At 43.7% G+C, this 22,069-nt stretch overlaps 1 protein-coding gene across 1 annotated transcript in view; it reads left to right on the forward strand.

The window, feature by feature from the left end:
* The first annotated feature begins 5,098 nt into the window (after positions 1-5,098).
* CDH20 (cadherin 20, type 2) overlaps positions 5,099-22,069 on the forward strand; it is a 69,028-nt gene continuing 52,057 nt past the window's right edge. The window contains exons 1-2 of the mRNA XM_006892725.1: positions 5,099-5,128; positions 12,340-12,751. Of these exons, the coding sequence (XP_006892787.1) occupies positions 12,524-12,751 (228 nt within the window). The 5' untranslated portion in view covers positions 5,099-5,128; positions 12,340-12,523. The remainder of the gene's footprint in view (positions 5,129-12,339; positions 12,752-22,069) is intronic.

Here is a 22,069-nt window from a genome sequence, read left to right on the forward strand (position 1 = left end):
CCTGTTAACTTCCATAGTCAGCCCCCTAACTGTGAGTATGGTTCTGTGAAATCTGTGTGCCCATTGCAATTTCTTTCAGAACCAGTAGTACAGCACTAGGATTGTGTTAGATGTGTAGAAGGCAACCCTGACCTGATGAAAATTGATTTTGTGTTGTGGATGTTGGTGATGGACACTGTTCCGTCTTGTGATGTAAATAGAGGTCAGATACGACCATCCTCATGAAATTCTCACTATTTTTTCAAGGGAGAAAATAATATTTTTTGCAGAGTTCCTGTACAGATTAAATGACAAATATAAATTACTTAATACAGTTTGCATAAAGTATATTCTCCGTGCCATTACTTCTGTTGCAATCACTTCTTTTATTACTGCTGCTAAAAAATATGATCACCACCATTACCATTGTGTCCATGTTAGTTGTGAGTCAGGTGCAACTCATGGAACGTTATATATAACAAAACAAACCATCGCCTGGTCATATGATACCTTCAAGGTCATTATATTTGAGCTCATTGTTGTCAGTCCATTTTATTGAGTGTTTCTCTCAGTTTTGTAGATCTTCTACTTTACCACCCATGATGTTTTTCTCTAGCAGTGACTCTTTCCTGATGACATGTCCAAAGAAAGCAAGTCTTACCAGAAACATGTCTAAGGGACATTCTGGTTGTTTTGTTAATTTGTTTGTTCTTCTGGAAGTTCAGAGTATACGTAATTATTCTCATGCTTCCACAGCTCAAAGACATCAATTGGCTGCCTTTTTCATTATCCAGCTTCACATACATAACAATCTTATCCAGCTTTACATACATAACAATCAGAAAGAACGTGCTGTGGATGCACTGTGGTCAACATAGTGGTACAACAAGTAGTTGTTCTTGTTGTTGTTAAGTACCATCAAGTCACAGGTGACTCATAGCGACCCTATGAAGGAGAGTCCTCGGCGCTTGGGTGCCTTTCATCCTCTCTCCAGGTTCATAGGGTTTCTGGAGGCAAGCTATTATGAAAGTGGATGCCACTCCTCCTTCCAACAAGTAGTAGCATTATGTTTATAACTAATCCTGCTGTTTATATCACTGGATGTATCTCTCCCACTAAGCTAAATTTCTTTGAAGGAGGGAAAAAAAATAAGCATTTATTCAGCACTTACTCTTTTGGGGACATAAAGCTTTACCCACCCACCACACAGCATCTAAAGCTTGACATGTATATGTTTCACTTCATTTTCACAATAACCCTGTGAAATAGTGAGTCTATTTTTCCAGTTTGTAGAATATAAACTGAGACAGAAAGAGCTTACATCACTGTCCCTACGTAGTAGAGATGGTAAATGTTAGTGCTAAAACTCAAATTCTTTTTTTTTTTAATCAAAATTCATTCTGAAAAGCTCTGGTGACCTAGTGGCAAGAAGCTGCACTGCAATCCCAGAGGTGAGCAGTTCAAATCCACCAGATGCTTTGCTGGAAAAGGAGGGACAATCTCCTCCTGTACCAGTCAGATCTGATTTGGTGGTACACACACAAATAATAATAATAATAAATATTTAAAAATCATTCTGATTATACATTTTTGATACTCAAATATTTATCAAATTAGTAAATGGAGCCTTAAGTTTAGATATCAGACTTACTTTTAGCAGAAATTCTTCCTATAGATTGATTAATCGTTATGGTCCAGGGAAGAGGTGGTGTTTACAGACTTTTTCTACATTTCTAAAGTTTTGTATAATGTCATGATTAAAAACATTGAGTGAAAGTGCTGGGCTGCTGTGCAAAATGTCAATGGTTCAAATCTACCAATCACTCCACGTGACAAAACAGCCATGGCAATCTGATGGAGGATTGCACGAGGCAGAACTGACTTGACAGCAATGGGTTTAACTTCGGGGTTTGGGTATTATCGAAGGAAAACTTTAGCCAACAAATTGCTTTTTGAGATACATGATTTTTTAAATGAGCAAGCACAAAGTTAATGCAATTATGTATGTCAAATCTGTCTGGAAATTGGTGAGCATGTGAGACAACTCTTGAAAATCAAAACTGATCATTCTTATCTAACTACAGTCAGAGAAATTGCCCATGGACTGAGATATCATTTCATTAGCTTTATTAAAAGTGAAAACCAGAAGAAGGGTAAAGTAGGTCAAAGCTTCCTGTCTGCTTTAGGATTAAAACATTACTAGAGACTAAGTATGTATGAAAGTGTCAGCAAGAATCTATATGCTGACTTGGAAGATACACAAAGAAAGGAAGGGCACCCTCAACTGGAAAAGCTTATTCCAGTAAGACTGAAGAGCAAAAACACGAATTGGACATGAACTCTAGAGAAAGGATTTCTAAAGGGAAAAAAGTCCTTTGTCCTGACCTAAGCTAGGGAATGTATAGTTAGAAGGCTAGCATGATTACCGGAGATGCATAGCATGTTTTATTATAGGACTAATTCAGTTTTTCAAATAATCCAGGACTCAACGAGGTGGTTCCAACCCAGAGCGACTCTACATATAACAAAATAAAACCATGCCAGGTGCTGTGCCGTCCCCACAATCACTGCTGTGCTGTCACCTATTGGTCCAGCCACTGTGTCAACTCTGTCTTACTGATGATCTTCCTTTCTCTTGGCTTTTCCGGGCATTACGTTGTTTTCCATGAACTGGTAACTTGTACAAAATGCATATGATGAAGTCTCATCATCCTTGCTTTTGAAAAGTATTCTGGATGCATTTCTTCCATGACAGATTTGTTTGTTCCCCTGAAAGTCCGTGGTATATGCAGAATTCCTCTCTCCTGCCTTTTTATGAAGCAAGACACTGCTCCTAAATTCTGCAGTTAAGCCAACCTGTAACACCCCTTCATCTGTGTCAAGCGTGTAGCTCTCATTAACTCTGGTTTGGGGGAAGACACAGAGATCAAGAAGACATAATGAGAAAGAAAAGACTCGAGCTGTTATTGTTAGGTGATGTTGACACATAGTGACCCAAGAGATGACAAATCAAAACCTTACCCTGTCCTGCATCTCTGTCATGACCAGCTCATTGTTGTGCTCAATGTGTCGATCAATACATCTCCGTAAGCATCTTCCTCTCTTTCAGTGATCCTCTCTCTCTCTCTCCCAAGCTCAATGTCCTTTCCCAAGGACCTTCTGACAACCTGCTGTAAGTGTGTGAGATGGAGTTTCACTGCCCTTGCCTCTAACAAGTACCGTGGTTGTGTTTCTTCCAAGATATATTTGTTATTTTGCAGTCTAGAGTATGGATAGTTAATACAAAGGCATCAATTGTTCCATCTTCCTTGTTCATTGTCCAACATTCCCAGGTATAGAAAGATACAGTAAATAGAATGGTTTGAGTCAAGAACCCTAGTCTTTAATAACCTTGCTCTTTAACACTTTAAGGAGAAGAGATTTCCTCAGGGCTACACATCTTTTGATTTCTTGACTACTGCTTCCATGGATAGTGATTGTGGATCCAGGTAAAATAAACTCATTCTAAGTCTTCCTCCAATCTTGATGCCACATCTTCTCCATATAATGCAGCTTCTAGAATTATTGTCTCAGCATATCGGTTGAATAGATATTTTAAAAGGATACAACTCTGACGCACACCTTTCCTGATTTTAAACCAGGCAGTTTAATCTCTTTGTTCTAGCCGAATGACTGCTTCTTAATCTGTGTGTAGTTTACACATAAGCACAATGAAGTGTTCTAGAATTCCTGATACTCCCAATGTTATCCATAATTTAGCAAATACTTTGGCATAATCAGTAAAACATAGATAAACATCTTTCAGGTATCCTTTGCTTTCAACCAAGGTCCATCTGATGTTGGCAATGCTGTTGTTCATTGCAGTCCCCCTTAAGAATCCAGCCTGAATATCTGGCTGTCCTAGCCTATTTTGAATAATCTTCAGCAAGACTTTACTACAATGGGATATTAATGATATTGTTCAACAATTTCCAGACTCTTTTATATCACCTTTTCAACTTGAGAACTGGTAATCACTCGAGTTTCACTATTATAAGAGTTAGTAGACCTTTAGGCTAAGGATTTCCAGTGTTTGAGATATTTGTGGAATAAGAAATTCATTTTAAAAAATAACCAAAATGAGAATAAAGCACACCACAAATGCAGAAAATGAGGTGCGTGCATAACCTCTTCTGGATGTTAAGATTTTATTGTCTCCATAGATGACTGCCTTTAGGTAAGCTACTGAGTCATGGTTACTACAGAGATCCAAACTCTCTACTGACCTAATGTTCCAGGCAGTGAAGAGATCAGGAGACGTTGCAGTGGGAAAGTGTGCAGTCAGGGACCTCTCCAAATCATTGAGGAGCAATCTGAGGACTAAGATACGCCTCATTCAGGCCATGATCTTTTCTGTCACTTGCTTTGCATCTGAGAGCTGAACACTGAGAGCTGATGACTGAAGAATTGATTCCTTTGAGCTGTGGATGGAGAAGAGTACTGAACGTCCCACGGTCTGCCAAAAGAACAGATATATCTGGGGCAAAGTACAGTCAGGGTGCTCCTTGGCGGAAAAGATGACAAAACTTTATCTCCCATGCTTTGGGCATGTTGCTAAGAGAGAGATAACATGCTTGGAAAAGTGAGGTGGGGGGGAGACGTCAAAGAGAGGAAGATCCTTAACCAAGTGGATTGACACGGTAACTGCAGGAATGGGCTCAAGTGGGTCGGAGATGGTGAGAACGGCACAGAGTGGGTTGTGATGGGTCCTACTCAACTTGACGGCACGTGACAACAACAGTGTCCCGTGAGCTCTGGGGGCATGCTCTGGAGGGAGCTGCACGGCTAATCCAAAGGTGGTACTTCTCTGGTGTTTCAAATCCACCAGCAGCTCTGTGGGAGAAAGACGGACAGTGTCCTGTTGCCGGATTTACAGCTTCCAAAACCCCATTGCAGCATCAGCTATGTGTTGATCCAGACTAAACAGCTGTGAGTTGGCATTTTTTTAGTTTGAATACCCCAGAGATATTGTGATGACTGGAGAAAACTTTGGTTTTTTGTGGTGAAGTCAGTTCTGACTGACAGTGGCCGTATGTGACAGCAGAACTGCCCCATGGGGTTTTCTAGACTGTAGATTATCCGGAGGCTGGGCTCTATGAGGAGAAATGTGGCATTAGGATTGGAGGAAGAGTCATCAGCAATCTGTGTTATGCAGATGACACAACCCTGCTTGCTGAAGCTGAGGAGGACCTGAAGTGCTTGATGTGGAAGGTCAGGGACTGCAGCCTTCAGTATGGATCGAGACTCAATATCAAGAAAACAAAGATTCTCACCACTAGGCCAATTAGCAGCATCAGGATAGATGGTGAAGAGATTGAGATTGTTCACAGTTTTGGTTTCCTTGGCTCCACAGTCAACACTCATGGCACCAGCAGCCAGAAAATTAAAAGATTTCTTGTGATGGGAAAGTCTGTGCTTAGAGACTTCTATAAAGTATGTCAGTCTGGAGACTAAGGTGTACCTGATCCAGGCCATGGTTTTTGCAATCACTTGCTATGCATCTGAGAGCCAGACAATGACTAGGGAGAATAGAAGGAGAATTGATGCCTTTGAGCTGTGGTGTTGGAGAAGAGTATTGAATACATATCATTGGCTGCTAGGAGAACAAACAAGTTCATCCTGGAGATGGTGAAACCGGGCTACTCCTTGGAGGCAAGGATTCTGAGGCTTCGCCTGACATACTTTGGGCATGTTGCAAGGAGGGACCGGTCCTTGGAGAGGGACATCATGCTTGGAAGGGTGGAGGGACAATGCAGAAGAGGAAGGCCCTCTATAAGGTGGATTGATTCAGTGACAGGGGTAATGGGGGTAGGTGTGTCGGAGATAGTGAGATTGGCACAGGATAGGGCAGAGTTTAGGGCTGTTGTACATAGGGTCGTTATGAGTCCCAGGTGACTAGATGGCACATAACAACAACAGTCTTTACAGGAGCTAATCATTACATCTGTCTCCCACAAAACTTTCAGGTGGTCTAGTGGCAGTGGCCAGCCTTTTGACTCGCAGACAGAGACTTCGCCGTTGGTTTAATCACCATTACCAGGGTTCCTTGAAGAAACTTTAAAGTCAAAGAGTTTACTCCTCTTTCCACATACGAAGCCATTCTCTGCACCCTGTGTGGGCTTTGGTCAATAGAGCAGACATGGATCTGGGAATGCCAGAAATGTGTTTATAGAGCCAAAGTGTCTTCTCCTTACGGAATTCCACAGTGTTGTGTATGAACCACAAACATCCAAATGTGCCATCAGCAAATTAATTCTTCACTGCAGTTTGTGCCCACGACCACCTGTGTCATTCTCTACGCATTCTGTGTCCTGTCCAGAAGGATCTTGACCACTCGAGTGAAAAGAATCTGCTCCTAGATCTCAAAAGAGACTCGGGGCAGGGAGGCAGAAATAACCTGGTGGCCCTGAGTTGATTCTGACTTAATGTTGTGCACCATATGGTCCACTGTCATGTTTCATTGTGAAATCTAGGACCTTAATAAAGTTGGAACATTGTGTTGCTGGGGTTTTTTTTTGTTTGTTTGTTTGTTTTATTTTTAAGTGCACTGTTTTGAAGCTCTTTCTCTAAGTAAAAGTGATAGTTTAAAAGTGTCGGTGCCTAAACCCAAAACACTATGGATATGTAACGCAGTGAAGGCATTATCCATGTCAGAAAATTAGAAGTAAAAATGAAAACTTTCTGAGGGGGTTAGGCACCAGCAGTGCAGAATGACTGCTTTCGTGTGGGGATGTTGTTTGAGTTGATCTGAGCAGTACTTTCACTAACCATGAAAAACTCAGGGAAACTAAAATGATCAAGAAAGAATTCTGAAGGGAAACCGTAAAAGCCTCGTTCATTTTAAGGAGAAAATCAGTAACTCTTCTCTGTCCCCCAAATTTAAAATAACACAATGAATTTAAATTACAAAACAAGCAATTTGCCAAATGCACGCTGTATGTACAACTCTCATTTCTTTCCACTGTTTTAATTGCCAAGCTGTGCACTTTTTATTCGACAGGACAGGGGGAGAGAAAACTTTAAAGAACTCATTTGAAACAGAAGTCAGCTTCCACTTACGTGTTTTCAGGTGTTGTATGAGGTCTTGCAAAGAAGATTTCTATGCACAGACACATACATATTAGTATCTTCCTTTACAGACCAATATAGAATCTATCCCTTACTATGTTTTCATTAGTCTTATACCATAGGGGCTAAAAATCCCAGGCAAACAAACATGACTGTTGTTGCTGTTGTGATGTACCATTAAGTCACCTGTGACTCATAGCAACCCTATGTACAACAGATCTGAACTCTGCTCTATCCCAAGCCAGTCTCACTGACTCCTACACACATATTCCCATTATCCCAGTCACTGTATCAATCCATCTCATCCAGGGTCTTCCTCTCCTATGCTGTCCCTCCACCCTTCCAAGCATGATGTCCATCTCTGGGGACTGGCCTCTCCTGGCCGTATGCCCATAGTATGTGAGACAGAGCTTCAAAATCCTTGCCTTCAAGAGAAAGTCTGGTTCATCCTTTCCAGGATAAACCTGTTTCTTCTCTTGGAAGTCCATGGTATGTTCAGTACTCTTCTCTAGTACGGCTCAAAGGTGTTAATTCTTATGTCATCTTTGGTCATTGTCCAGCTCTCTGATGCATAGCAAGTAAATGTGAAGACCATGGCCTGAATCAGGTGTACCATGGTCTCTAGACTGACACTGTTGCTCTTCAGCACTCTGGAGAGGTCCCTGACAGCAGCTTTGCACAGAGCAATTTGTCTTTTGATTTCTTGACTGCTGGTGCGAAGAGTGTTGATTATGGATCCAAGCTGAAATTGTTAAGTATCTCAGTCTCTTCTTGATCTGTCATGGTGCTGCCTATTGTTCCAGTTGTGAGAATCTTTGTTTCTTGATATTGTATTTTCGTCCATATTAGAAAGACTGCAGTCCTTGACTTTCTGCTATGTGACCAAAATAACCACACCCACAGTGGCCTTCCATGGAGTTTTTAAGGCTACAAACAGGAGCTGACACTCGCATATGGAAAGTGGCCAGTGGATTTGAACTACCAACCTTTCTATTAGCAGCCCAGTGCAGAATAGACTAGAAGAAGTCTATCATTTATAATTATCATAAACTGGTTAAGATTCCTGATGACACCGATATTCTCTTCACTTGCATAAGCACAGCTCTGATTGTGAAACACTGCTTTAATGTATCAGGGCAGAGCGATATCAGCTCTAATTGATAACTCTGGTAGCCTCATGGTAAGAAATTGCACTGCGATCCCAAAGGCAACTGAGCTGCCTACAAAATATTCATCACAAAAACTCCAGAGATTTTTTTTTCTCCTTTTAACTTGCAAGTGTGTGACTCAACCCTATCTACTGTGCTTGAGTGAGAACCAACTCATAGCTGACTCTCCAGCTGGTTTTCAGAGGCTGTCAATTACACAGGAGGAGATTGCTCATTTATTTTCTTTTATTTTTACCACCTGCCTTTGGTTTGGTAATGTAACTTCTAATCCATCAGGCCACTACAGCTCCCTTTGCAAGTAAGCAATGGAAAATATAGAGGACACCATCCCTCAGAAAAACCCAGACATTGCCCCGGAATTGATTCTGATTCCTGGCAGCCCTGTGGAACAGAGCAGAAGGGCCTCTGAGGTTTTCCCAGACTGTAAATCTTTACAGAACCAGCCTGTCTCATCTTTCTCCCACAAAGCAGGCCACGGGTTAAAACTGCTGACCTTGGTTAGAAGCCAACCACTTAACCACCACACCACCAGAGCGTCTTTAATAATATAGGGGTGTTGTTTCTGTAAGTCGTCAAGGTTTCCACCAACTTTATTCTTTCAAGCACTTCCCGCTAATGTAACCAGGGCAGGGGGCTTTTGTGCACCCCACACACGTCCCCACATGTGCACTTAGAATCCAAAGCTAGAGGCTAAAACTAGCCGGAGAAAAGAAGCATGTGTACTCGGTCAGAACGCGCGTGTGTGAGATGCATGTATTACAGAAAATGTAGGAAGTAGAATAGACACAGATACAGATTCTCTCTTTGATAGCTGTAATTCAGGAAAAGAATGTTCACTCCCACTAAAGAGCTTTCTAATAGCCTGTCCTTCATTAAGCTTCTTTAGATGGAGGGAGGAGAGGGAACAATATCTGGCTATTACAGAACTAGGTTGAACCAGAATGTACTACGAGACAGTACTTATTACAGAGAGAGAGGTCTGTGAGATTATATATAGTGATATATAGGTAGAAACACTTTTTCTAAACTGTGGGCAAAAAAAAACTCCTAATAAGACATATGTTTCGGGTTTAACCCCATAAATTTGACACGTGAGCCAGATAACTTCTCCTTTGTTCTGTGATTGTGGCAATGTCAACAACACTGTGGTCTTTTTCAGTCTACTTGGTCGACATAATCCCATCACAATCCCACAGCTGCCCTCTGAGGTTGGAGAGAGGAATTGTTCAGATGAGGAGACGGAAATTCATAGAATTCTGAACAAGTTTAGAGGTCAGAAAGATGGGACCAGAATCTGCAATGTCCCGTCCATATTCTAGATTTCTTTGTGGAAATCCCGGGTTCGGGTGTCACACTGTGTCGAGCATTCCTTTTTGTGTCTGGCCAACCATCACACTCTGACAACAGCTTTATTTTGGCAATCAAGCTGTTCAGTCCATCAGCCAAGTCCCTGAAACAGCATCATCCTTTCTCACCAATCTTTGCCATCAGTTTCTCTCCTGAGCTAAGGCTCTTTCTTCCAGAACGCCTCCTCTAGACAGGAATCAAAGAAATGGGACTCGGACTTCTCTGTCCATCCAAACAAAGGCAGAGAGGCTTGCTGATAGCAGGTAACCCAGCTTCTAGCAGCACCATCGTTTTCCATTAACCGCCAGTCACCCTAAATAAGACACACCTGGCTTGGTTTTGTTTACTAAACAGCCTGCCTCTTGAGCTAGAACTCTTCAGAGAGAGTCTCTCATTTTGTTTCAGAAATAACTCTAGTCCTCCACAAGGTTTGGCGTTGGTGGGGTTTTTTTTCCCCCTTTTTACCAGTCTTCACGGAAGTGACTTCTTATGCAGACATGAAATGGAATATTTTATGAGGTGGTTATAGCAAATCCTTCTCACTCTTTTTGTGGGTTTCATTCAGGAGTTAGAGAGGCAGCTAAGCCCAGTTTTAACGCTGGCCAGTGGACATTGGGAACAGAGTGAACATGGGTGCATTCATTTGAAAGCCCTGGTTGAAATGGACACTGTTTAGTTACACCGGCTTGAAAGGCCCAAGTTCACACGTTTGTTCTGACTGCAGTTTCTCAGATGAGCATTGAACATATCAAGCCCACAGGAGGAGACTTCTGGGTGTGTTGTGACAGAACTCAGCCAAGAAAGCAAAGCAAAGGCTGACGGGTTAAAATCCAGGAGTGAGGTCACCAGCTAATCAGACTACAAGCAAACTTTGACTGCTGTGAAGGTGTCCTGGGGGACAGAGTCAGCGTCCCTTTGACTGAACTTGTCTTCTATTTCTGGGCAGGGACTGTGTTTTTTTAGCCCCTCTTAGGTCGCTCACAGTGGGATGGGACTAGCGGGACCTTAAAGTCTTTTGTGAATGATAAGATGATTAACTGACCATTCAGATCCTCAAAGGCCACTCTGGAGCTTCTAGCAGAGGGGAAGCAGCAGCGTGTGAAACCAGAAGTGCACCATGAGTGTGCAGAGAATGATCAAAGTCAGGAGTGATCTAGGGCTGTGTACGTATGAAGTCCAAGATGCCTAGGGTCATCAGTACACACACACACACACACACACACGCACACACGCACACACACACGCGCGCGCGCGCGCGCCCCAGAATCCAATCCCTGTTCATTGAGTGGTCTCTGACTCACAGCAGCTCTGTAGGATGGAGCAGAACTCCCCACAGTGTCTCCAAGCCTGGAATCTTTACAGAAGCCGAATGCCACGTTGGTCTTCCTCAGAGCGGGGTGTGTGTGTGTGTGTGTGTGTGTGTGTGTGTGTGTTCAAACTTCTGACTTTCTTTTATATTATTAATTTTAATGACTATTTGCAGAGATTTCGGATTTCCACTCCTTCATTGTTGCACTTTTCTCCCCACTTCCCCTTCCCCGTTCTCTCTTCTCTTTGAAAAGTAAAAGAAAAATTCCTTCATTGGTATACAATCCCCCCAAACCCCCCCCACCCCCACCACCCCGAGTATAGTCCACTCTGCAACCTTCATTCCGGACTCTTATTATAATCATAATACCCTATATTGCTTTTGAACTGTTCTTTCCTTCATCTGTTTCCATGCAGTATACATAATTTATCCAGTTTTTCTCAGTCTTACCCCAACCCTGATGTCAGTCCCATTCTACAACAGTGGCACTATGCAGTATTTGCCCTTTTGTGACTGAGATACTTCACTAAGCATAATGCCCTCGAGGGTCACCCATTTTGAATAATATTGAATGAGTTTCGTGTTTTTCAATGCAGCATAGTATTCCATTGTGTGAATACACCACAGCTTCTCTACCCATTCGTTTGTTGATGGGCACTTAGGTTGTTTCCAACTCCTTGCTATTGTGAACAAAGCTGCGATAAACATGGGTGTGCAAACTTCTGACCATTTAATTAGCAGCCAAGTGTCTGGCCTCTGCATCACTGGAGTTTCTCTGAAACAGGGCTCACTCATTATTGTCAAGTCGAAATTCACTCACAGCTGGTCCCCTGCTGGGTTTCATAAGCTATGAGTCACACAGGAGGAGATTAACCATCTTTCTCCCACAGAATGGCGGGGGGTTTTGAACTTCAGAAAGGCAAAGGCTTTGGGTTGGCAAAACAACTGCCTAAGTCCAGCACCACATAACTATAGATACCAGAAAGATAATTTCATTCTGTTTTTATTTCTTTTAATGAACCAGGAAAAATAGCTTTTTTAAAAAAACTATGCATTCATTGTTAAAATTTGGAAATGAATGATATTTTTAAAAATTTGAGAATCTGACAGATCATAAATATTTCAAAGTGTGCTCTATTAATTCAAGTCAATCAATAATACAGCAAATTATTGAAGCTAAGCTCCCAAGGCATTGACTCTTTTTTTTATGAAATCCAAAGTTTTGGGGTTGATTGTGGCAAGGTAAGTTAGTTCTTTCGTTATCGAGATATTATTCATCACTGAGACATTTCTAAAGCAATAACCTGGTACAGGTCCTTAATTCATGGAGCAGAAAGCCGGGTCTGACCTGACAGTTCTTGCAAACTTACAACAAGCCAACAGGAAAGAATTTGCCATTGTAACAATCTGTTTTCCTTAACTTGACAGAAAGTCAACTTCAAGCGGATTGATGTGAGTCGAGACCTCATTTGGGAAGCATAAGTGTCCGATAAACTGCATTATTTTTATTTTTTTTTACACTTGGAAAATACTCAAGTTCCATCAGCTCTTCTCTGGTGTCCTGCTTCCTGCTTCCCGGAACCCTGGCGATTCCAGGTGGACCTCTGGTAGAATGAGCAATGCAAAGCATTGGCTTGGACTTGGCATGTCCTTATACTTCTGGGGATTGATGAACCTGACCACCGCTGCTCTTTCGGATCCACTGACACCCCAAGGAGAAGTGGAGGTGACCCCAGCAGACAAGCCGCAGTCCCACCAGCGAACCAAGAGGAGCTGGGTGTGGAACCAGTTTTTTGTTCTGGAGGAGTACACGGGAACAGATCCTTTGTATGTTGGCAAGGTAAGACCCGCTAAATAGAAAAAGAAATGACCAGGGTCTTAGATATTTATGAGCACTTCCCCAGCCTGTGTCTGAGGCTGGGGAGAGACTTTAATGAGTGGCCTGTTACTTGACAGTTGAAATATAACGTTTGCTTTGTCAGCTAGCAGTCAGAAAAGAAAGACCCTTTCCCTTGCTTGTACCTCTGTTCAGAGTGAAGAACACAGAAGATTGAGTCTTAGAATAGAAACCAAAATCCCATAAAAGCCCTTTGGTTCCAAAAAGTATGCTGGCCTTTGGGAAATAAGAGAGAGAGGAAGAAAGATACTGGACGTGCTGGAGGAAGGAGAGTTGATGTCTGTTATATTTGAGGGGTATTTTTGGTTTCTTTTTCACCGAAGCATTTCCACAGGTATTGCCTGAGGCCCCAGGTTAATGGGTGAAACAAAAGAATAAAATATCTTTATTTCTGAAGATTCCATGTAGCTGGTGCTTTAGGACCATTACAAACAATGAGTGTATTTATAAATATTAAGTGCGGATTCCCTTGATTTTTCTGTCAACCTTCCATGTTAATCAGGGCTTTGTCCTGCATTGAATTTACTTGGATATTAACCAGAGACCATTCTATGAAAGCAACCAAGTAAGAGTGAATGGAAAACAGGAGCTGATGAGAAAATAAAAGATGCCTCCGGTCAATGGTTTACACACCTGTTTGGCACAAAGCTTAAGAACATGGGCTTGGAGTCTGCCACACACGGGTTCAAACCCTGCCTGTGCCAGTTACTTCAAGAGGGACTTTAGATAAGACTCAAAGCCCCTTTAGGCTCCATTCTCTTTGATTTCAAATGGGAAGTGGCTGTGGTGTTTTGTTGGGTCAATTTTAACTCATAGTGACTCCAAAGGACAGACTGGAGCTTAGGTAGTATTGTCATGACGGGAGTCCAGAACGAAGGCTGCACAGTGGAGTGGACTTGGGAGGAGGGATTGTATAACAATGAAAGAATTTTTCTTTTACTTTTCAAAGAGAAGAATGAACTGGGAGACAGGGTCAGGGAGAAAAGTGCAACAACGAATGAATGGAAATCCAAAGTCTCTGTAAATTTTCATTAAAATTAATAATAATAATATTTTTAAGTGGTATCTTGTAGAGGCTGTTTAGGGCTTGGTCTAGGGGAGGGGTTGATTCCCATCTGGGTCTCTGAGGAGATTTACATTTGAATGGAATTGTAAACCCACATTGGAACTTACTTTGAAGAGACACACATTTATAAGAAGGGCAAGCCTCTAAGGACAGTAGGGGGGAGGAATAAAGGAAGAGACTGTCTTCAAAACTGGAACAAGCTGTTTGACTCCTGGAGCGGGGTCAAGTTGGTGGCCATCGGAGCCCAATTCCTGGATTCGAGGTTGGAGTAAACTCAGTTGTGGTGATCACCTGGACCAACAGGAGGAAGTGGGAGCAATACAAGGGAAGAGCAGGCTGAGCTTGGGCGTGTTCCTTCAGCTCCGCCCACCTAGCATGCCCGGATGTGGGGATGAGCAGAGTAGGGTTGTTGGCTTGAGGAACAGAGAGTTAGGACCCCTGGCTTGTTGACTTAGCCCCGTGTGGGGGTAAGGGCTGAGTGAGGAGACCAGCAGGTCTAGCAAGCAGGGAACAGTATGGCCTCCTGAGCTTGCAGCCGATGCCCATTTGACCTTAGTCCCAGATGGCTGGGGATGAGCTGACCAGAACCCACGCAGATGAAGAGAAGATGATCCACGCTGCGAGCATGAGTCAGTGGCAGCTGTCTGACGGCTTGTCTGGACTGGACTTTGCTAGTGGATACAGATGCTCAAAGTGTCCACGTTGAACAGAGGACTCTTCAGCAAAAGGGACATGTTTATTTCCTCAGAGAACTGGTTTGAAAGGGACGGGCAGCAACTGGCTATCCAGAAGAGGGATATCAGGGCTGGAGGTACGAAGCAGCTGGCAAACATGCTTTCACAAATATAGTTGTTAATAAGATGATTGTAAGGGAGAAAACATCGCACCATATTCATGAGTGAAATATAACTAAATAAAACAAATTCTATGAATAATAATTTTTTTTTTAAAGTCTGAGTTTCCAACCTAGCAGTAGCTCCAGGGAAAAAGAGGCAGATTGCACCTTGCTCCTCTCCCTCGCCTTCCTGCCATGATCCGTTAGCACAGTCTGTCCGTCGTTCTGGGCCAGTTTTCCTCAGATGCACACCACCTCACCAGGCCTTCTGTCATTACCATGGTGGCCGTGGTCTTCGTGATTAGATTAACTCCATAGGCCCTGCCCGTCTCCTCTAGAGAGCCTCACTGCCCACCCCACCCAGGGCTCTGGCTTTTCCATCTTTGAATCTCCCTTTCACCATGATTAAGAAGCCACCAGTGACACTCTCTGATGTTTACCAGTGCTCCTAGCGTTTAGTTCAAGGATTTCCAGCACAAGGGTCTTCCTCCCTCAGCCCACCTCTCCCACAATGTCTCCAGTCAGGTCTTGACCCCAGCCTAGCTGGATTTCCTCACTGGTCTGGGACATATCACATTCGTTCCTTCCTGAGACCTGTGCCAGGACACACTGTCGCCTCCTCTTTGTTAAAGCGTGCTTAAGCTCTTCACAGCCCCTACTGCATGAAGATGTCTTCTATCCCTGAAAACTTTTAAAGACTCTTAGCTACTCCCTAATTGTAAAGCACGTGGATATGCATGGGTTTGACTAAAACAGGCTTAAGAATGGACATGTTCAGTAACTTCTTTGTATGCATATACAATTTAGGGCTCTCCCCTCCACAGTAAGTGTGGAAACTGAGTCACCCCTCTTCCACCTTCTCTGCATCTCCCCGGAGGCAGAGCACAGAGTACAGAACCGGCCACACAGGGGGCAGCAGGAGAAAGCTATCCTTCTCCTGGGCCCCATCAGAGTCACCCAGAACGGATCATCTGATCATTCAAGCCAGACTGCAGGAGAAGTAGAATGAACTCCTTTTAAGCCCTTAGCCAAGGGAACAAGTTTCAGAGGATTGTGTTCATTGCCAGTTCATTGCCAAAAATGACTCAGAAAGTGTGAGGGGAAACCAGGATCATCGCATCCAGCCCTCTGACCTGAGGCCAGGCTCTTTTCTTTCTCTGTCTTGCATCTGACCAGCAGCTTGAGGCTTTACCTGGAGACCTTCCCAGACAAGTGTGTGGAGGGCACTGGGTGGGTATGTGGAATCTAACTTGTTATCACTGCTTCCCGATTGCTTTACTTCTGATGGTGGAGAGCCCTTCGCTATGCAGCACGAGCTAGTATTTATAATTAGCATTCACTCATCCCTAGTTAACCCAGCCAGGGAACAGGACACTCTGGGTACTCCTAAAGACGTCTAGTCTACAGCATGCCGCCCCCTCATCACTGTTCCCCCTGTTCTGGATGTCCATGATGGAGGTGATCACACGTTCCCTAACTCAGCAACTCCTCTCTGAAGGAGACACCCCATCTTTCATCCCCTTCACCCCTGAGCTCTGCAGCTTGTCACACTGAGCTCTACGGCTACATCTGTTTAGCCAGCCTGTGAGAGTGTTTGCTTATTTCAGTAAGGGATATGGAAACAATTAGCAGCTGTAATTGGGATGGCCTTACAAAACCCACATGGGGCTTCCCAGGGACAACGTGGCATCCAGAAGAGCTAGATGATGTTGACACGTGCAAAGAGCAGCATGCGGGGAGTCTGTGCATCTGCGGTTCCAGCTCACCCAGAGGCCAACAGTCACAGAGGCTTCTGACCACAAATTGCAGCATTTGCTGCCTTCCCGGGGTGACAGGGGCGGGATGACAAACAGCCTGAAAATCACCACTGCTCTTAAAATCCTAAGTCAACGTAGCAGCATGGGGTGGCAATGGGGAAGGACTGGGCCAGTGCTTCCTTGCTGCCCCTGGAGTTTTGATTGATCAGATTCCACGCCATGGCACCTGACAACATCGACAGCAAATCAATGGCTTTTCACAATTTGCATGTGCTTGCTGTTATGCGCCGTTCCTGCACTGAAGATATCAAACACTAAATGGTTAGAAGAATAAGTAGGATTTCCTCCCCACCCCCCGCCTGTCTTATTCTGTCTAGGAAGTTCTGATAGTCAGGTGAAATGGAGTTGTGCTGCTAATTCAAAGGCACACAGTTCAAACCCACCAGCTTCTCCACAGGAGAAAGATGGGCCGTCTTTTCCCATGTTAATTACACGCCGTCTTTTCCCACGTTATTTACAGGTTGTCTTTTCCCATGTGCTTTACAGCCTCTGAAAACCCACTAAAAGGTCAGCTGTGAGTTGCTTCCAGCTTGATAGCACACAACAACAACAACAACTTGTTCTGTCTAGGATATGTTGAGATAGAAGATATTTTCCCAAGAATGTGTCCAACTATTTGTTATCATTTCCCTTCAGAGGCTTCTTACCTTCTTCAGAATAACTTGTGCTCAGTGCCCCATCAATTAAATGTGAGTAAATCTGCAGAACCTTTTTGTTACACAGTGGAATGACTTTCAGAACAGCTGTTCCCACACAAGCCTGTCGGGTCTGCAATCGCTCTGAAAAGGAACCTTCGTCCTCTTGTTATCTGTATTTCTTTCCTTCGCTCCTTCTCCCTTCTGTCCCCTCTCTCACTCAGCAGCCCCCCAAGGTGCTGATCAGATCTCTCAAACAAAGGAAGCACTAGGTCATCAACAGTCTTCCCCTAAGTCTGCACCACACTTTCAATACGATTTATCGAACACTTTGTACATGTGAAGACCGCGCGAAGATAATGCCCCTCTCTTCACAGAATGCACAATCCAGAGCCACAAATTCTTCACAGAACAGATGACAAGAGAGATCGGAGATCCAGACCCAGGCCCCAGCATCACCAGCAGGGGGAGCGCTGGGCTCCAGGGCCTCCTGATGTGTGGTGGCTCTGAGTCAGAATCAATGTGGCAGAAGGGGATTTGGAGGCTTTGCTTTTTAGGGGCTTTGTTTATATGCTTGTTGTGGTCTTTACAGAAGCAGACTGGCGCATCATCCTGCCTAGCAGGGGAGGCTGAGTCAAATTGCAGACTTTTCTATTCGCAGCTGAAGGCTTACCCACTGCACCACCAGCACTCCTTGGCACATAAATAGGATACATGACAGCAGTTTGGGGTTCTTTTTTTATATTAGCTTCCATTTTTCTCTAGATAATCTTCCATGCATTAAATTATCCTAGTCCTGTGAGATATACCTTTAGGAAGACTCATCAACAACCTGGATTATGATCCAACCTTGCTTGCAGAAAGATGAAGACTAGAACACTTACTGAAGCAGGTCAAAGGCTACAGCCTTTAAGATTAATTGCATCTCAACATCAAGGAAACAGACCTCCTTACCACTGGACAGCAACATGATAGATGGAAAAAGATTAAGGCTGTCAATGTGGTCCCTTTACGTGGATCCGTAATTGACACCCTTGGCACCAGCAGTCAAAAAACCAAAAGACACGTTACACTGGGGAAATCTACCATCAAGAATCTCTCCAATGTGCTAAACAGCAAGAATGTCGGTATAAAGATTAAGGTGCACCTGATCCAAGCCATGATCTTTTCTCTTACTTCCTTCTAGAGAGAATGGCAGAATAAGGATGCCAGAAAAAGAAGGGATGCATTTTGTGGCATCAGAGAATAGTGGATTGTGGTATTAGAGAAGAGTATTGAATATCCCATGGACTTGCAAAAGACTGAACACGTATGTCTTGGAGGGATGCTCCAAGGAGCTCCAGAGAGTCAAAGAAACTTCCTCTCGCTTACTGGTCAGGAGAAGCGAGTCCTTGGAAAAATGCATGCTTCTGAGAAATGTGGAGCGTCAGAGAAGGGGAGAAAGAACTTCAACAGGATGGAAGGGCGTAGGGACCGTAGCACTGGGCTCAGGCATGGTGGAGATCACGAAGAAGGCTCAGGAGAGGACAAGGGCTGGTCTATTGTTCATAGGATTGCTAGGCGTCATAGTCAACTCAATGGCACCTGACAACATTCGGGAACGTGTTAGCGAAGGAAAACGCAAATATTTTCCACTAAAATGAGTGGTGGAAAAATCAAACTGCACCCTGTCGAGCTGTGGTGTTGACTGCACGTTGGCTCATAGGGAGTTGACTGTTAACCCAAAGAAGACATCTTTCTAGCAGTTTAAATTCCCCAGCCCCTCTGCAGGAGTAAGATGGGAACTCTCCTTCTGTGCAAATTTACACACTCCAAAACCCACACAAGGGTCGTCAATGCGTAGTCAATGATTCAACAGCAGTGATTGTTTTTGAGAAAACACTCTATCAAGCAAGGGAAACGTATGAGACCTAAAGCATATTATGGTTGTGTCGGGTCTGACAGGCTCACAGTAAACGCACATGTATAGACTATCTGCATAGGTACACAAACACACGTATACATATGTACTGCATACACACGTCCACACACATGCTGCTATTTCTTTTTCAGTTTACAATCTTGTTGCCATCCCACCCACCGTCTCCCAGTTCATTCCTCTGCAGGGAATACCCTTCTAAAGAGAAAGGATTTGCATCTCTCCTGGACAGGACTGAAAGAAATGGTTTCCTGTTCTGCACAATTAGAGCTGGGCATCTCCACTTTTGAAAGTCGTAAATAGAAGATGTGGGTCACAGGGGAGGGAGGGTGAATAATAATACTGTGTACATAATGAGGAAATGTGAGACCTTCATAATCTAAATAAATTCTTTCTGGAGAAGAGCCCCACGGTTAGCCTCCCTCTGGTCTTTCCTTCTTGAGAGGAGTCATAGCTCCTCCAGGCAGCATCATCGCCACAGTGTGTACACTCATGCTGATCCCAGAATGCTGAGAGGGTGTTTCCTGGGGGCTTCTTGATGTCCACGGCCTTTAATCTACATGGGGACACAGCAAGGCCTTGAGCCACCTTCTGCAGCATCCACCTTGCTGATGTTGGGAGGTGCTGCTGGGTTAGCTCCTCCCCTCTGGAACCCAGAACAAAGCCTTGCCCAGTCCTGAGCCATGGCACCACTCACTCTAGGCTTGATCCATCCCATCATTGTCACTGTGTCACTTCACCTCGTTGAGAGCCTTCTTCTTTTGCTGACCCTCCACTTCCCCAAGCACGATGACTTTTTCTAAGGACCAGCAGCCCCTCCCCCTGACAACATGCCCAACGTGTGTGAGACAAAACCTCAGTATCCCTGCTTCTAAGCAACACTTTGCCGGTGCTTCCTCCGTGGCTGTTCTGTTCTGTTCTGCAGTCCATGGTATATTCAGTAATCGTCATCAACACCACAATACAAAGGTACCAATTCTTTTTCTGTCTTCTAAGTCCTTGTCCAGTTTTCACATGGGTAACAGAAAGGCTGATGGGTTGTTTTCACCTTCTCTGCCACCATGGAAAGCTTGAAGGGTGAAGAGAGAGCCGGCGCACTAATAATACCTGCATCTCCATGCACGCCTATCATCTCCCTAATTGGTCCCCTTTATAGAGCTCCTATTACAGGAGCCGCTGAGCTAGGTGCTTTACATACATTAATCTCTAATGATCACAACTACCATTCAAAATAGGCAGAGGATTATCCTCCACGGCTATAATACGAGGAAATTGAGGGCTATGAGCACGAAGAATGCATCAAGGACACTCAATTTGTAACTGGCACGGCCAGTGTTCCACGTAGGTATGTTTTGCTTCCTGGCCTGATTTTTCATAAAGTCACTTTCACAGACTTCATTGCTAAACTTTGCAAAGTTAAGCACACAGTGGCTGGTCATTGCAGAGGGCCGTTGAAAGAGTGGAATGCCCTCAAGGAGATGGGCTGATGCATTGACTGCAACAGGGGGATTGGAAATGGCCACTAGATTGTAAGGATGGGGCAGGAAAGGACAAGAGAACAAGGTTTCTGTTGCTTATGAGTCATAGTTGGCTTGATGGTCCCAACAATGGGAAAAAACATCAAGGCCAAAAGCAGAGTTAGTGATGACTAGATACAGGCATCTATTTCCTTCCTGCCACTTTACAGGGAGACCATGAATGTATCCAAAACCCCAAACTAAGACCAGTGCTGCCCAATTGATTCTGACTCATCCTCGCCCTATATAACAACAGAAGCACCTCACTGCGTGTCCAACGCTATTGAGATTTCTTTTGTCTTTCTTTATTTAAAATTGTAATTTGAGTGAAAGCTTCCAAAGCAAATTGGTTGTTCATTCAATCATGCATAAACATGTTGTTTTATAGTATTAATTACAGCATCCAAATGTTACCAAATCCTTCCCACATTTTCTGTCGGTCTCATTTTCGTGAACCTTCTGTCCTTAGGCAAATGTTGCTCAATTGCCCTTTCATAGTTAGTTAGGCTAAGGAGTGAGCTCCTCCTTGGAATTATTGTCACATTATAAGCTTGTCTATCGTTTGACTGAAAATTGCATCACTGGAGCATTTTATTCTAGGTCTGAAAAGTAAATAGATGCCATAGCTCGGAGGTCCACTAATCTCTGTTGAACCAGTAAGCTGTGATTATTTACTGAAGCACAGGACTCCATCTTTCTTCCATTGAGCAGCTGGTGGATTTGATCCGCCAACCTTCCAGTTAGCAGTGGTGCCATGTCACTGTTCTTACCATCCAAACACATTGTCTATAATCCGAGGTGCAGAAATCTATTTTTCTTCTTTAAAAGTCCACACTTCCTAGACCTGTCAATTCTAGAGGATTCCCCAAGGTGATTGCCCCAAATTACTTTTTTAACCTTGACCTAGAACTCTCCCATGGTCACCTTGTAGTTACAGATTATAGTTACAGATTGTTGTTATTATGTACCATCGAGACACCTGTGACTCATAGCAACCCTGTGTACAACAGCTCTGAAACCTGCTCTATCCTGAGCCAGTCTCACAGACTCTGACACAAAATAAAGAATATCATTTCTGAGTACTGAGCACCTTTAACAAAACATCTATATAAGGTCAACAGGTTAACAATTACTCTGAAACAAAGATGAGAAGAGAAGAGGAAGGGAAACTAGATTACCAGAAACTGAACAGATAAATAATAACAGCAGAGGGGCACGCACTCCTTGGAGCGCCTAAACACACGGAGATCAAAAGGGGGATATTTGTAGTTCAGCGCTGTTTTCCTTGGGGTATATTCCTAGCAGTGGTATAGCTGAGGCAGGTGCCATCTCTGTGTTCAGCTTTTTAGAACACGTCAAACTGCCTTCCAGAGTGGTTATGCCACTTTACAATCCCACCAACAGGGTGTTGTTGTTGTTGTTGTTGTTATGTGCCATCGAGTCGCTTTCAACTCATAGCGACCCTATGTACAA

This window comes from Elephantulus edwardii, unplaced genomic scaffold (genome assembly GCF_000299155.1).
Source record: "Elephantulus edwardii isolate Elephantulus edwardi_28Jun2011 unplaced genomic scaffold, EleEdw1.0 scaffold00118, whole genome shotgun sequence".
NCBI classification, from domain to species: domain Eukaryota; kingdom Metazoa; phylum Chordata; class Mammalia; order Macroscelidea; family Macroscelididae; genus Elephantulus; species Elephantulus edwardii.